Below are 16,384 nucleotides of genomic sequence, written 5' to 3'. Positions count from 1 at the left end.
TAATTTAAATTTCACAGATTCCGTAACGTTTTTTTTTGCTGCCCACTGGAATTGAATTGAAGGGAGCTGAATATTAAATGGAACATTATATGGGGGCGATGGAGCCGACATTTCGGACGAGCTGGGGGTTTTTTTTCCACTGTGTTGCTGTCCCGGCTGTCTTTTCACCACGGGCGAGTGATTAATTAGCTTCTGCTCGGAAAGCAACCCCATTCTCACACTTGTGGCTTGGAGTTCAGATAAAACAAAAAATAAAAAAAGGAAATCGAGAAACAGGGTCTTCCGTGGTTTGCATCCACGCGAGTAATTTGGGCTGCGGGGAGGAGCAAAGTTTACTGGACAGCTAATCCACTTGCCGAGTGCTTCTGGCCGCATTAAGCCAGTATCCGCCCGCCCGACACAAGCTTGCTGTTTAATTAGAAAAATGAGTCTGAGCACTTCCTCGACCCGGGGTCGAGAGGAGAGGGCACAAGGCAAACCCCCGGGCAAACATGTTGTAAATTTGAGAAGGATTACGAATTACTGCAGACTACACCATTAGCCCGGTTTATAGAGTGACGGAAGCTGTTCATAGATATTCTCCTTCTCATGATGTTTCGAACTATTTTGAGGCCAGCGAAAGCCAAATGATACTCTTGGTAAGGTGCCCGGAGTGATGTCTTACAACTTATAGCAATTAGAAGAATTTAATGTTGATTCCCATGAACGAATCAGTACTAGTTGAGAATAATTTAGTTACTGTGGGCTTTCTATCAGAGATAATTTTTATTTTCCGCCAATTTGAACATTCTTTTATGAATGAAAAATGTCTAGGATGGTTCAAGAATGCGTTATTTATAGTTTAACTTCCACTCAAAAGTATGCTACATATTTGGAAAAATGTCGAAAATATTTGTTACTTTTGATGGCTGGATTTTGATTCTGCCTGAAGCATAAATTTAGTCCTATCTTTGAATCGGCTTTTTCATTTCACTATAATTTTAACAAAAAAAAAGATTGAGGGTTATAAAAAGCTCCAAAAATAGTATGGAGACGGTGACGCCGGATGACCAGGGGGGGCCGACCCACAGCCAACACTCGAAACGGTGCCGTTTTCCGAGAATTGCGCACGTCCCACGCGATTTTGGTGGTGTACGAATTTTATTTGATTTACGTGATTTAATGTTTAAGATGGAAGGTAATAAGACGGAGGAAGAAAAAAAGGCAGAAAGCAAAACCAACGGCCACCGGAAGTTGATTACGAGGTAGGCTGGGGGGTGGTGGTCTCGGGAACGTTGTTGGTTGATTGAGTTAAAGGTTCTGCGGGGACCAAACCCGGCTCAACGCAGAACCAGCAGATTGACGGTCGAATTGTGACGATGAAAAACCCAAACATTTGCCGAGAGCGCGTCGAGCAACACTTCCGCAGAGTGACCTCCGATCGGTGGGGGGATAAAAAAACCTGGACACACACACATACATACACACAACTACAAAAGTACTTACCTCGACGATAGGAAAGCCCTAAACGTTCCCAGGAGACCGGCACGGCGGGCCTGGCGATAGCACGCGAAGTCAGCGCCGCGGATTCCCTGCATGTCTCCCGTGTACGGTTCGTTAAGTGCGGCCATCCGCAGCTGAAAATCGTTCCAAGAATGAAGAAACAGAGAGTAGATAGAAAAAAACGTTAGAAAGACCAGAAAATTAAGTCAGAAAAGCGATGAGTCGTAGGAATTGCTGCATAGTAGCTGGTACACAAATAAAGCAGGCTATGAACTAAAGCAGGCGCAGGGATGAGGAAACTTTCTTCGCCACGTGACGAATAAGAAAATTGAAGAGTGAAAGAAAGAACGAAAAAAAAACGCGATGAGAAATGCCGTGGCTGGACATTCGTTGCTTAGAGCGATAGGAAAAGAGAATAAAATTCCCTCTTGGAATGGAAAATGGTACCGCTGTTGATGAGGAAATCACATTCCTCCACTTCCTAGGGGAGGAAAAGTGCCCTTAGACGGTGGTTTCTTTTCTTCATCGAATGTTTGGTTTGCAGGAAGCAGCCCCACAAAAACGTCTGAGATTTTCCCGAGGACGGCCGGACGCTGGACGCGGAGGAAATAATCAAATTATCATAAAAATAAAGACTTTAAAAGAAGCGTCAAGAAAATTGTCATCACTTCAGTTCTCGAGCTGGATGATAAAATAACGCTGCGTGAGATGGGTTTTCAAATATAAAAAAAGTGCCATTTCCTCCCGTCACAGCTCCCGGGCCCTCAACGCTTTTCATTTAAAGGCCGGATTCTTGAACGTAGTCAAATAGGCAGACTCGTCACGGGTGGATTGGAGCAATCAGCATTTTTCGAATCAATCGATTCGGCGATTGTTTAAGCGATCTTCTCCTTTTTACTGCGCTCCGCATAGATGGTAGAAGGATCATCTCTTCGCCACAAAAAAGGTCAGTGAAGTATAAATTGAAGCGTAATGGTTGATAATAGTAAAAATACAAAATACTTTTACAAATTGTGAAACTTATTTGATATTAAACTTGTCCTAGAGACGAATATGAACCGAGAAACACCAGTAGACTAAACTAGTTTCATTCTCATCGAAAGAGCTGTGTTGCCTAACATTCGTTCCATTTCTTATTCAAGAATGTTATTATTAAAGCAAACAAAATAGGCTCGGTTGTTTAAGAAAATTAAAATGGGTTCGTCGCAATCTTCATTCCGCATCATGCTAAAGTAACGACCAGAAAACATTAAGAACGACTTAAGAAAGGACGTTGGTTTGATGGTGCTAAAATTGAAAGGGCAGTCATTTGAAACCGTAATTGGCCAGATTCAATTTCAGCAAAGCCGTGCTTCTAGCTCTGAAGTTTTTTGTAGTTAAAAAGTAAATTTTTAAAACCCATTTTATATAAGTTTCTTTAATGTCGGGCGTGACGTCTCGCAAGGTTGAATTTTAATCGAAAGCTGAACAGTGTGTTTAAACTGAAATGAAAACCGAGCACCCTCGATCGCGATTGATGGATAGAAGAGGTTTCGATTTTAATTGAGTACTGATGAAAACTACATGTCCTTGCATTATCCCGTTCCCGTCGGTTCTCGAATGTATTTGCTCAAGGGGCAAGTTTGTGTTACCCTGCTCATTGAACGTTACCAATCGAGATACAAGTGCTTTCACCGGGTTGTTTTTTGAAAGTTGAATGGTGAAATTGAATCTCTCCATTGTTCGTTTTCAATTTCATCCCGTAATCGTTGAATCATGAACAACATGGGACGCTCCGCTCAAGAGCGTAGGGCGCTGCACTTGGTGGAAACGAAATGCGTAGCATAATTACAGTAATCGATAAACGCATTACTCACGTACAATGTAATGTTGGAAATCAGATGCGTGCTTAAACGCTGCGGCTAGTAATCATCTTCACTTGTTCTCTCGCTCGCCGCCGCTGGTGGAGAGAATAAATCATCGCTTAATCGGCCCCATCATCACCGTCAGCGGACAGCGTTTGGTCTGGCCTTGCTTGAAATTATATACATTTTTTTATTCAAGGCAAATGGATTTTTTTGCACTCTCCCTTGTGGGTGTGTTTCTCTATTCAGCGAGAAAAACGTGCCCCAAACGGTACGAAGGCCATTACGCGGCAAGTGCAAGGCCTCATAGAAATACGAAATGGTACACGAATTCGGTTATAAAATTACGATTATTATCATAAATTACGATCGTAATAAATGTTTCTCTCCACTCGAACCGGCCCTTATACGCCGCGCTCAAGCTGATACCATTTCCTGCCCGTAACAGGAAGCAAGATTTATATTCAGCTCCGTGCCGGCCTGATCTTTGCCCCCTCGCTGATTGTCTTTCGAGTGTTTGGCTCGAGGGGATGGAACGTTGGCGCATTAAACGTCGCCAGGCAGCTCTCCGCTTCGAGGTTCATTGTTTGCAATCAACAGTGCACCGACCGACATGAGGGAGAGTCGGTATGAAGAAAGACCATCAGCGTGGCAGCTTCCGGGTAAAGCGATTCCGATGAGGATAATGTAAAACCCTCGTCGGAGGTCGATTTCCCTCACGATAGAGGAAGGAAAAACTGGTCTGGAAATGAAATTTCTTGACCATATAAATTGTGGGAAAATGTAAAAATTCTTAACGAACGTACTTCCCATAAGTTATGTATAACACATAAATAAGAATAAATTTGCGTACAAGGTACCATGCGCCTCCATTAATAAGAGTTTAATTTAATATTTTTAAATGTACATTTTTGAAGAAGAAAAAAAAACTAAAGTTCCATTCTCACTGGCATCTGGAACATCTTCTCGTTGCTTGAATGGCAAAATACAAATCGATCGATAGACAAAACATACATCACAGCGAAAACCGTGCAAACTAATCAAACGAAAAGCGAGCAGCAATAATCGGGACCACCGGAGGGCATGCCATTATTGCCATGCCCTCCCCAGACGCTGCCACGGTACATGTAAAGCGTTCAATACAGCCGGGAACGGTGACTTAAATAAATAAAGCCACCAAGGAGAAGCGGGGGGACGGGACCGAGCGAAGAAGTTGGCAAATCCTGCCGAAACACGGTGCAGGGAAAGTTCGCGCGGTGCCTTTCGCACGGCAGAATATTGGGAACAAATCGACGAAGAAATTGAGAAAAAAGTTCCCCGGGAGGATAACACTCAGCAGGGAGGAGCTTTTGGGTGGGTGGCAGGGAAAAGGCAATCGAAGCGAATAAACAATGGGAAATAAGGGAAAAACAAAAGAAAGAAAGGGGGAGCTGGGGGGTGGATAAAAATGTTGCATACTACGGAGCGTCCCAGCGCAATGCGCCAGGAACCCTGGAAGGACGAATCATCGGAGCAAAATATTTACCGACTCATACTCCGGCGTCGCGGTGAACTGAGCGAACGGGCCAAACGAACAAAATGGTTCCATGGTGTGCGGGACGTTGTTATTTTTCACGGTACACATTTATGCAGTTAGTTTATTGTTATCGTATTGCGTTGCGTGAAGAAGTTTGGCGCGGGTTCGTGTTGGGTTGGGTGTTATTTTATGATTTTGTACAGCAGCAGCCATTTGTGTGTTTTTCATGGCGTTATGTTACATGCGATTTCCCGGTGCGATCGATGTTAGCGCATATGATGGGTTTTGTTAGTTGTTGTCCAGGCGCAGCGATCGATGGCAGGAAGTGTGAAAGAAAGATACATTAGTGAGAAAATTAGTGGCTCAATAGAAGAGAATTCTGTGTTCGTCAAGTGGTCAAGTACAGTTTCTATTTCATGGTCACTAGGTAGTCGCTAGGGATTTTGATTCATTTTACAAGTCGGTCCAAGAAATGGGTCTGTTTTCTATCTGTTTCAGTGGTAATGCTTTCCACAACTTAACATTCTAACCTAATGGAAACAAACACTAAACAGAGTCTTAGAAGCAGGATCATCTAGTGAGTTCCTTATCCTCCGTTCGCCGGATTGACGATCTTTCCGGAAAAAGAAACGGTCAGATGCGGACCAGTACCACCGCATTCGGTTGCAATTGGGTAGGGAAGAAAATATGAAAATTTTATCCTAGCTTATCCCTGGCGGTAGCTTTCGTTTCGGAACACGGCAAGGAAAGCCCATCGGGGTTATTGTCTTTTGTCTTTGTGTTTGTTTCGCGTTGGTACAAGGATATTGTACTTTTTCTAAGTGACATTATTCGCACAAGCATCCCTGGTCCGATGCAGGAAAAGATAAACTATACAGTTTCAACGCGGACAAACCAAGCTCGAGGAAAGCAGGAACATAAAGCTGCACCATTCACTTTGCGGAAGGGTGGGTTTCAGCTAAAAGAATGAGATTTTTATTTACAAACAGTACAAATGGGGAAGCTTAAGTCTCGGGATCGGGAGACCGGGTGTACTTCTAGGAATACATTTGTGACCCAAGCACTGGTCCGCACTGGTTCAGTTTTAGTGCTCCACTGCTTGTTTCCACCGCCTGTGGACACTGGTGCCATTAATGTCTGCGTAAAACAACTTTCGGCGAATTGTTCTTGAGCTGTGTTGTTTTTTTTATGAAAACAAACAAAGTGACACACTGCAGGGGTCAAATGAGTGTCTCATAGGTTTTTTGCCAAAGGGACCGCTGGAAAATAAAAGAGAACACAGTACAAGAGTCACCCGAACCGGGGTAATGAAGAGTTGCTTTAAATTATAAATATTGGATTATTATTCCAGAAAAATGGAACATAAATCCCAATGACAGCGATTGCACAATAAATTTCCCGACGAACGCTTCACTGAGCGGCCGGAACGAAACCGGTCGCTTCCGGGATGTGCTGAACAGGAGTTTGTTCCGTGCCGGTACGTTTTGTTTTCATAAATTTGTTTTGTTTGCATGAGGGTTGGATTTTCTTTTCTGTATAATCTCTTTTTTTTCCCCATTCGCACATTTCCCAGCTTGCGTGCAGGGATGCAGAAAAAAGGGATCAGAAAAAATCATATATATATAAAATGAACGATAAAAAGAACCGGCTGTCCTCATCGGGGCACGGGATATCCACTCTCTCTCTCTCGGGACAGCTCTGTCCGTTCCGATCTGGTTCGGTAGAACGTTCGCTGATGGAGCGGAAATGAAATTCGAATCTCGCTTTCCGGTCGCATTGTAGCTCATCTTTTTTTTTCCTCCAGATTTTCCCCGTCTCAATGTTTGTTTATGTCCGTTGGAGAACACATTTCAGATGGATATTATTGTCACATGCCGGTTTTTTGTGTCGCTTTTGGCCTGAAGAGTGTAGTTTTTAGTAGTTTTGTCGATGGAGCAACATTAGTCATATTTGGTCAGTCATAAGAATGGTTTGTGACAAGTTGATGTTGGCTCAACTGGATGGTAGTTTGTTTGTTGATTGCTAAACTATGAATTTGTTGGCCGGAAAACAAAGCACGGAAAATGTAGAGGACGAAACTTACCACGGAACCGTCGACTGGCTGGGGTAGATTGTTGACGAGATTCGACGACTGTAGATTGGAGCGCTGCGGTGGCAGGTTGGTGGTGGTGGGTGGTGGTGCCGTCGAAATTTCCATCAACGTACCCAGCTGCAACATGGAGTGGAAATTGTTTATTAATAACGGGCATGGCTATGCAAGTGGTGGTAAAAAAGGAGAGGTGGGAACTTGTAGGAAAATATTGGAGGTAGCTATCGACAGAAATCAAATCAAATCAGTTTATTTATTTATGTAAAATATTTGTCGATATACCGATTGGTCAATGGTCAAATAGTTGATTGAGTTGATTAGAGGCGGAAATAGCGATAAGCGAGTGATGGGAGAGCTGGGCGGAATTACTGTTTGTGAGCTTATACGGTCTAGGTGTTGTTCAAAAATACATGAATTGTTTACCATCGATATCATCGACTGTTAATCAGCTCGCAATTGACACATAAAATGTATTATTATCCCAAAGAGCAAATATTTGTACACTAATTGTACGTAGGGCCTCATGAGCAGCATTTGTTTAGTTACTAGAACAATTAAATTTATTTAAAAAACCTCTTTTATTTGCCTATTTCACATCAAATTCTCTATGTCCGCTTCCACTAGCAAAGAATTCAATTTCATTCGAATTTCCCACCCGAGTGGAGTGCAATGAAAAGGAAAGCTAACGTTTCCGTTGCGCACACAATGCTAGAAGAAACGACCGCGCTTGAAACGAGCAACAAATTGTTTGACCTGCCAAGTATTAGCATTGACCTTAATTTTTCCGTTTCCCTTACTGTTCCCGATTTTCCAGCACGAGCTCGTTCAGTTGCCTCGTGTTGTTTTTTCCTTCTCCTTCTCCACGGTCATGTGAGAACGATGGCAAGCAGTAAGAAATTGGCTTTTGAGAGCCATTTAATGAGCCGGCTGCTCGACCTTAGGTTACGGTAAACAGAGGGTTTCGTTTCTATCCTTTTGCTTTGCAAAAGTGGTATTTTTTTGTTGTTGAAAAGAAGTTACTATCACCGAATGTTTAGCATAAGCTTGAAATTTGGTTTCTTTCACGGCAGAATTACAAATTCGGTCAATTTGTAAGAAAACCCGTTACTTTTAATTGGGAAAAGAAGTATCAGTTGTACTCTAAGGTGGTCTTTAGGAGAAGTTGAAGAATCAAAAGCATTTTTCCATAGGGGGATTGCATTAAAAACCTGCCGAATAAAAGCGTTTGAAGGAATTTTGGAAGTTTCCTATGCGTTGCCTTTCTTTTGTCAAGGAAAAAGAAACTACATTTCCTGTTTATTTTCTCCAATCTTCCAGCCTTGTGCGCCTCAAAGAAAAACAATACAAAGCAGTTCAGGTGTTCGCTTTTCGTTTTAGCGTTTTCAAGTAACAGCAGAACGATGGTCAAATAGATATTTCTCTTTCCCATTGTTACTCGTTGCAATGGTGGGCGAACCTTTTTTTTTATCCCCTTTCTAATGTAAGCTTTCATCGCCAACCATTCAGAGGGAGACAAAAACCGGTTTTATTTTGCATGGGATTTTCATGCTCGTTCATTCGCAATCGGAACGCAAACAGCTCCGTTTGAAGCCGTTCCGGAGTTTTGTCGGTGCTTTTCACAACGAAAACATTCATACGAGCACAAATTGGAACTTTATGTCCCGGCCGCTCGGTCGTTGTCCGTTGACCGACGAAGTCAGCAGAATTAGGACATGCTTGTAAGCTGGCAGCTAATTCCTTTTCACAGCACCAAATCGTGCGCAATCGGTCCGCTTATTCAAAGCCGGTTTTTCTCGCTGCCACACGGAACGCTGCACAGCCAGCTGTAGCCTTTTCCGCTCGCCATGGGGAAAGTGCATTACGGCGAGAAACGGGTGAACCCGCCCGGCGGCGTGATCCTTCATCCGAGGCCTGGCCATTAATCTTACCGTGGGACGCGCGGGCGTCGGGCGCCGGCCAGCCAAATGTGCCATGGATGACACGGGGAAGACTATTAATTAGTGTCTCCGGCGTAGTGCAGCAAAGATTAGCCCACCCGCGGGCATTATGCACGGATGCTGAAGCGAACGAATGTGCCTTTCATCCACGCTCGTCAAACACCGGGCCAGACTGCCATGGCAACCGGAGGCTTTTATACAGGAAGAGTTGATGGTGTTTGCTGGGTGACGCCGTTTTAATAAGACAGCCAATAAAGTTCCCCGATATTCAACACCGTCAGGCATTTGAGCTTATGCATCTAAAATTAGTCCTAAGGCAGATAAATACTCTATTCGTTGAAGACTAACGAGTGACGTTAATAACCAGAACGGGAAAGTTAATGTCGCTTCAAAAGTAGAATAAATTAAGGGTTTGTACTAAAATTCTGATCGTGAAAAATGAATTGTAAACTTTTGCTCAATCGATAGTATATGTTAAACGAAAAACATTACAATATTCGTCATAATTTTGCGTGCATTTGGTAAACACGCATTGTTGTCGGTTGGTTATTTATTAAAACTACAGAGCAGTGTTTTTTAATTGACTCGGTGGGATGTTCCGTGCGTTTGTTCGAAATGAAATGGTTTCGTTGGGGTATTATTCAGTTTGTGGTTTTGCAGCGAAAACTTTGTTGCGTTCGCACTGCCCATTTTCGTTTATGTCAATATTGAATTCCCTACCCCTCCCGCTTCGGGCTTACCACCACAACCAATCACCGGAAGGTGGTTTGTGAAAAACACAGCAAAGTAGGCGGGCAGGCGGGCGTGTATAAAAAGTAATAGTTTTAATAAAATGAAAACATGCACCGCATGGAAACCTCAACGCTTGTAGCAGCATCGGTGTGCGGTGGTAAGCGAGCAAAAAATAATTTAATCACGCTCTCGCGATAGCCCTCGAAGGACGATGATGTATATCGTTGCAGTTTACTCTGTTTTTTTTTTCTTGTTGTTATTTTAACATTTCTGCACTAAGTGGCATCCGTTGGGATGTGATGAACAAAGTATAATTTTTTTGTACCGGTTACTCACATATGACTGGTTTAAATTTATTCGAACACTACTAAACTTGCTGCATCATTTCACTACAATGACTCCGCTAGTGGTGATGAAATGAAACGAGTTGATGGAGTCACGAGTTATTCTAACGTAAAGTCGGTAGGATAAGCCTTTATGCACATAATTTTAATGTGAAAATAGTTGTAAACAAAGTATCAAACTAGTATTCGCTGCGTTATGTTGGTAAGCGGAGAGGTTTTGGTATTTTACATTGCTACTAGTAGATTATGGTAATCAATTCACGTGAAAACATGCGTCCGATTGTCTAGCTATTGTCAAGAGGTTTGTACGATGGAGACGATCTTGGACATCCAAGCAAATAACCGGTGTAATGTGTACCACATTTCACTACCGTACGAAGCTTTTAAGATGCTGACCGTACCGTAATAGATGAGCTCCGAACGACTGAGGATGGGCCCTTTCTTTTCGGCACTTTGAGAGGGCGACACACGAATAGAGGGCGACCATTACGGGTGCTCGTAACCGGACTCGTAATGCGTGGAATTACGGCAACGGCCATTGGGGCAACACGGTACAGTAAGCCGGGGCTGAAGACACAAGCTACAGGACAATTGATTTTTGTGAGCAACGTGAGTGAGGAGCAAACAAGAAGAGTACACTTTATTTTGGCAAGGTCGATGGAAGAGAACAGATCCTGCCGGACGGATCTTTGCCGAGACATTGTCACAGTCGCGAGGACGAGGGTGAGGAAAAGGATACGGGACAGGTGGTGTGGGACGATGGAAGCGCGTAATACTCACCGCGATGTACTGCCAGCCCTTGTTGACTCGTACGAGGAGTGCCTCCTCGTCAATTATGTAAGCGAGCGTTCCGACGGGAATGGTAGCAGTCATCTGTAGGAAATAAATGCGAAGCCAAATGAGTGTGGGATGTACGTTTCGAGGGGCGAAATGAGTGAAACAAAGTGGAAGGTAGTGGGATCGTCGCTAAGAAGGTTCTCGAAAAAAGAAGTTGCTTGGGCAAGAAGGGAACAACAATGATGTACGAATATTTCCTGCGGATGAACACTTCTAGCTCTTGAATGGTTGAGATAATCTTGTCCGACTGGAGCGTTAAATAAGAAGTACAAACCATTTTTGTACCATATCTACTCTCGATGGAGATAAAAGGAACCTCCTCCAAGGCTTGCACGATGTCTCCTTTATCCTCCGATGATTGAAAAGAATCGAACATGTGGGCGGTGGCAGAATTTATTATTCATGCCAAGGTTTATTTATGTCGAAATGATAAGGTAAGTACATCTACCAAAAAAAGAAAACTGTGTGCTACTTTAGCGAGTAGAGTAAATCGTATAAGACTCGTTGCTCAGTTTCCCACGATTCAAGAGCGCACAAGTTTCTTCTGCCGTTGGTGGGGTTTTGTTCGTTTTGGTGCATACGTAACGAGAACCGAGTTTAGGTCAAACCCGTAAGTCCAAGGACTGAGGATGGAATGAAATGTCTCAATGGTAAGTGGATGGTGCACTGACGGCGAACGGTTCAAGGGAAAAAACGGAGGTTAAGGCTAACATTTCATACATTTTTATGACACTTACATCCAGGAGCTCGAAAAATTGGGTTCGTCTAGACAAGCTTGACGGGTCTCAGTTCAGTGAATTCGGGCCATATCACAAAAAGCACTTCCAAGCTAACTGTTATCTGCTCCATTAACTTGTCATTTGTCTTGGTTTTGTCTTGGAGTTTTGACGAACAAAACGATGTTCCCACTTGGTCAAGTTCAAAACGAATCTATTCCGTCTGAAGCCCTAACGACCGGGCCAATCCATCTCAATCGTACCTAAGCTTCACTCATCTCTTTTAAAATGCTTCAATTCGTCCGAGAAGCCGCCGCGTGCAGCACTCCAATATTGTGCTGGTTAAACAACCACCACGAGTTAGCCAACGGAAGAACTTGCCCAGGATTTGTTGGCGAGTCCAAACGGGGCTCTCAGCGAGATTAACATCCTCAAGAATGAAGCGATAACGGGGCGCGATGCCGAGGACGGGACGAGCAAGTCGTTTACAGCTCGTGCCTTTACGTGATAGCACAATTTGATGCCCATCCTTCTTTTATGGTATATCACCGACGGAGCTAACGGGAGTGTGTGTGTGCCGACCGAAGAAATGCTAGCCTTCGAATGAGAACTCATTCTCAAATGGAATTGACAACAAAGCTCCTGTGTTGATGATGATGATGATGATGATGATACGGTGGAAACTCATCAGCTCTATTTGCGTATGCTCGAGGGAAGCAATACTACTAGCTGCGCCATAGTACGTCGAACCCTGTCGGGCACATTTCTCCCCCCACCCCTAAGAGCCACGAGAAAAGGGACATCGAAATGCGCTTGAACTCCGCACTCAACCGGTTCAATGATAATGTCGCCTCTCCCGGGAAGGGAAGGGATGTAGATCGCAAAATAGCTACCGCCATAAATAATTGATCCGGAAGCCGTCCGTCGTTGCGTGTATCTTGTGCCGTACCCCCTTTTGCATTATCTTTCGCCCAGCTGCATCGCTGCCAGCATTTCACCACGCGCTCTCTGCTTACCTTCTTCATCGTTTCCGAGTTCTGGAACGTGACGGCCCCGGGTACGATGCGAACGTTGGCCCCGAAGCTGTTCGGAATTTCGTCACTATCGTGTAATGGTCGCCCCGCCGGCCCTGGAGGTCCGGGTGGTCCGGGTGGTCCTGCAGAGAGAGGGAAATGGAGAAAAGAAACGCGCAAAATCGTTCAATGAAACATGGAGGGGCGCTTCGGGGGCGATCAGGGAATAAACAGTTCGCATTTAGAGATTGATTTCGGGTAAGTGGTAGAGATAATTCTTCCGCTAAGTGCCACCCGGAGCATTCCCGTGAGGTGAACGATGATTGTAGTAAGTAGCTCGAGGGAAACATAAAATCGTGATCATGTCATGCGTGTTTCGGTTGAAATGTGATGGAAATGTGGTCCCTTCTTGTAGCGAAAGAAATGCAATGTATTAGAAAATTGTAAAAAAGTTGCTTTTTTGTGAAAAATTCGTTCATCGAAAAGGATCAAATTTCAAATTTGTACATATTTAAGGCAAACAAAAATAAACTGGTTGACCTGTCTGTATGCTATTATTCAACAACCTATATGAAGAAGGCAGAAACGCACTTGTGGAATGAAAATGAAAACCAAACATTTGTTCAAATGGGATATCTTTTGAAACGTGAATCAATTTCACGCCAAGCAGGGTGACGACAGGGGTGAAAAAAAGACTTCAACCAATCCCCCGATACCAGATCGAATTGATTCATTTACCGAGTGTACTGTCTTCGTAGTCCTTGTGGTGTTTCAGCTCGCGCAGTGCCTTCAGCTCGTCCAAACTGGACCGACCTCCTTTGCCGGAACGATAATTTCAAACGTTGTTCGTTTATAGTCCGATGAAAAGGGGGTGTGCATTTTTTTTTCCAAGTGTATTTTATTTTCATTTACATTTGGACGATGTTCGTTTTGTGGTGCAGGTGATGACGTCCGTGGGTGAAGCGCAGGAGGCAATTAGTATGTGTGTGTGTGTTTAAGTAACATCGGGCATTAACGAGATGGTGTTAATTTCGTCGTTGTATATTCGTTCAGTGCATTTGAAAAAGACGATGGAAAAAGGGACAGGGAAGAGAAAAAGAGAATTCGTTAGTGTGGGATTTGCAGGTGCTTTATTGTGAGTACATTTACACATGTGTGGGCGGGTTGGAAAAGCGGGTTCTTTGCATACCTGGCCGTCCGTAGTATCCGTGCTGCGAGTCGCTGTAGAATGGGCTGCGGGAATCTAATCCCGGTTCACCTTTCTCGCCGACGATGGACAGTCCGGGCGGTCCGGGAGGTCCCGGCGGACCCGGCGGACCCACCACCGGGATGTACTGTACGCCACCGTCGCCCGAAGCAGCCGGTAGCCCTGGCGGTCCCGGAAGGCCGTCGCGCCCGTCGATGCCTCGCTCTCCTTTGTCGCCCTTGAGCTGTTGCGCGCGAGGTCATGGAAGTGGTAAAACAAGACAATACAGCCATGAGTGAAGAAAGTTTATAATCCCTCCTAACAGAACCCCCCCAACATGCGACCGTCCGAGTGGGACTGGATGGGAAGGTGTCACACATTCATCACACAAACATCATCATCCGCTAAGGCACATGTCGGCAGTCGTACGCCGCTACCCGGTGCATTTCTGAGGAAAAGTTAGTCTTCGTTTATTCATAGCGTGGCCGTGGCGTACGTTGGGTGCCCTTGTACCCATACGCAACCCCCCTCCGGCCTGCTTCCCCCAAACATGCCGAACTGACGCCCTTTGGCCTTGGCTCGTGTCGGAAGACGAAGTTCCCGGGTCGCGTGCTTGAGAGTGGCAACTACGAATGAAGTGACACTCGGGCATTGCCTGCAGGAGTTCCTGGCAACACGACACGGGCGCCGTTTGCTTCCGGGGTAAGCGTATCTCAAAGGGCATGGTGCAACCGTAATCCATGCTAAAGGAAGTCTCCCTTTTAAGCGAGAGTGTATCAAAGCGAATCCTGAACACTAAACTGTGGCCCGACTCGGATCTGCTCGCTACATAGGGATAACAAGGTGGAATGAGATTTGCTGCGTTAATCTAGCCCTAAGTGCGGGCGAACGAAGGGCGTTTACAAGCGAGGGCTTTCGCTTGCGTCAACGCTTGTGGCCCACTCGAGTCGATGAAGTACGAAGTTCAAGCCCGTCCCGCCTTCGGTGGGTACTTCTTAAGGGGTGCACCATTTACCTACTTCTCATTTGATGGCGAATGGGTGTACTGCATGCGGACGGAGGCGTTTTCTTTCCACCGAAAATTTGTTGATCGCAATTTCATGTGATACATTATTTATCAAGTGCATTAACTTCTCCGTCAGCTCACGCGTGGGAAAAGGGTTTGTTGACGACGAGTCGCTACAAGAACCCTGAATGCGGGGTTTCTCCAGCGAGTGGCGAAGAACCTGGACGTAAAATTGTACCAATGAAAAGCTTCCCCTTAAGGTTTGAGGGACACCGTGAAATCGTGAACTGCAGTGTCTGTGAGTTGCAGCAGGGATTTTAAAGAATCTACAACACTACTCGTTGGTTGCTGAGGTTTTCTTATGCCCTGGTTTTTATCAATTGACACAAGCTCACTTGAAAAGTAGGCCAAGACATAATGGAGGCGCCTGGTGTTTCACGTGACTGATGGAGGCGCCTGGTGTTTCACGTGGCTGGTGGAGGCGCCTGGTGTTTTATGGAATTAAGTTTATTACAAATGGATGAAAGATGTTCATTTGGAGCTTGGAAAAATTGTTTAACCTCAGATTAAAGTCGGGATGGCAAACAATGTCGGCAGGCGAGTGTCTTTTTGAAGGCTCTCGAAACCTTCTTTATGATTTTACTTTTACTAACTTTATAAAAAAGTGGGATTTATTTCATGCAAAGTATCCTAAGGTATACTCTCATAACTTTGCCCAGCGTACCTTACATCGAACCTTGGATATCCAATTTTAATGAGCCCCCACGAACCAATCTCATGAATGTACTTTTTTGCCTGCAGAATTTTCCAAAGTATAACCTAACGCTGCCTAGTTGGAAAGTGAAATTTACGGACGATGAAGTGCTCGGGTGTGGAACAGATTTATCCAATCTTACCGCCCCGGCCTGCCCTACCCCATTGCCAGGGGGATAATTTAATGCTAAATAGAACATGAATTATGCAACCTAAAGATACACACATACACACCTACGTGGCGGTACCGGCGGGAGGCCGTTCACAGCAGGCCCGCACGCCAAACTGACTAGTTTCTTCCCCGTCCGTGTCAAAACTTACGAAACCCGACCGAAAAAGCCACGCCAAGCGTCAGTTTCAGCTTCGTCTGGCGAAAATGTTGCAAAATTTGTTGGGTTGGGCCAGTTTCCCTGACGGTGGAGGGTGAGATGGATGCCTTTTGTACATTTTACCGAGGGTTTGTTTCGAGCTCTTAAAGGGTGAAATTAGCGGCAAAAAAGGGATTGCCAGCGAGTGGGACAAACGCGGGGCGAAAGCGAAACACGCAAAGGTCCTGAAGTGTGCAAAGAGAAACCAGTAGCGAATTCAAATAATCATTCCCTTCGTCGCCGCCGCCGTCGTGGTCGTGGTGTTACGCGACGGCCAAGGGTAATGCATCGTGGAAACCTTGCAGCAAACCGAAGGACTCCGCCGAGTCCGGCATTTAGGACGGGGAAATTTATGACCTAGAAACGGGAGCGATTTCAGGAATGTTCATCGCTTTGCTTTAAACCGTTCGCTGCGAGGGAGTGCACTAGAAATTTGGGCAAGGGATTTTAGTTTTCTTTTTCTCCCAAAACGCCCCACAACTTCTTCGTGCTTGCTATCGAGCGCAATAGTGTCGTTCTTCTGCAGACACAGTGGAGTGGGACACAGCTTGTTGGTGGTGT

At 44.9% G+C, this 16,384-nt stretch overlaps 1 protein-coding gene across 1 annotated transcript in view; it reads right to left on the bottom strand.

Annotated features, from left to right (window-relative positions):
• LOC131281769 (collagen alpha-1(XVIII) chain) overlaps positions 1-16,384 on the bottom strand; it is a 137,494-nt gene that overhangs the window by 9,060 nt on the left and 112,050 nt on the right. Inside the window, exons 15-21 of the mRNA XM_058311119.1 lie at positions 13,700-13,940; positions 13,249-13,326; positions 12,514-12,653; positions 10,725-10,817; positions 6,926-7,051; positions 4,852-4,878; positions 1,486-1,616 (exon numbers count right to left, since the gene is read on the bottom strand). Coding sequence (XP_058167102.1) covers positions 1,486-1,616; positions 4,852-4,878; positions 6,926-7,051; positions 10,725-10,817; positions 12,514-12,653; positions 13,249-13,326; positions 13,700-13,940 — 836 coding nt within the window. The remainder of the gene's footprint in view (positions 1-1,485; positions 1,617-4,851; positions 4,879-6,925; positions 7,052-10,724; positions 10,818-12,513; positions 12,654-13,248; positions 13,327-13,699; positions 13,941-16,384) is intronic.

This window comes from Anopheles ziemanni, chromosome 2 (genome assembly GCF_943734765.1).
Source record: "Anopheles ziemanni chromosome 2, idAnoZiCoDA_A2_x.2, whole genome shotgun sequence".
NCBI lineage: Eukaryota > Metazoa > Arthropoda > Insecta > Diptera > Culicidae > Anopheles > Anopheles ziemanni.
The sequence above is the reverse complement of the archived record's forward strand: the minus strand, read 5'-3'. Positions and strand labels throughout refer to the sequence as shown.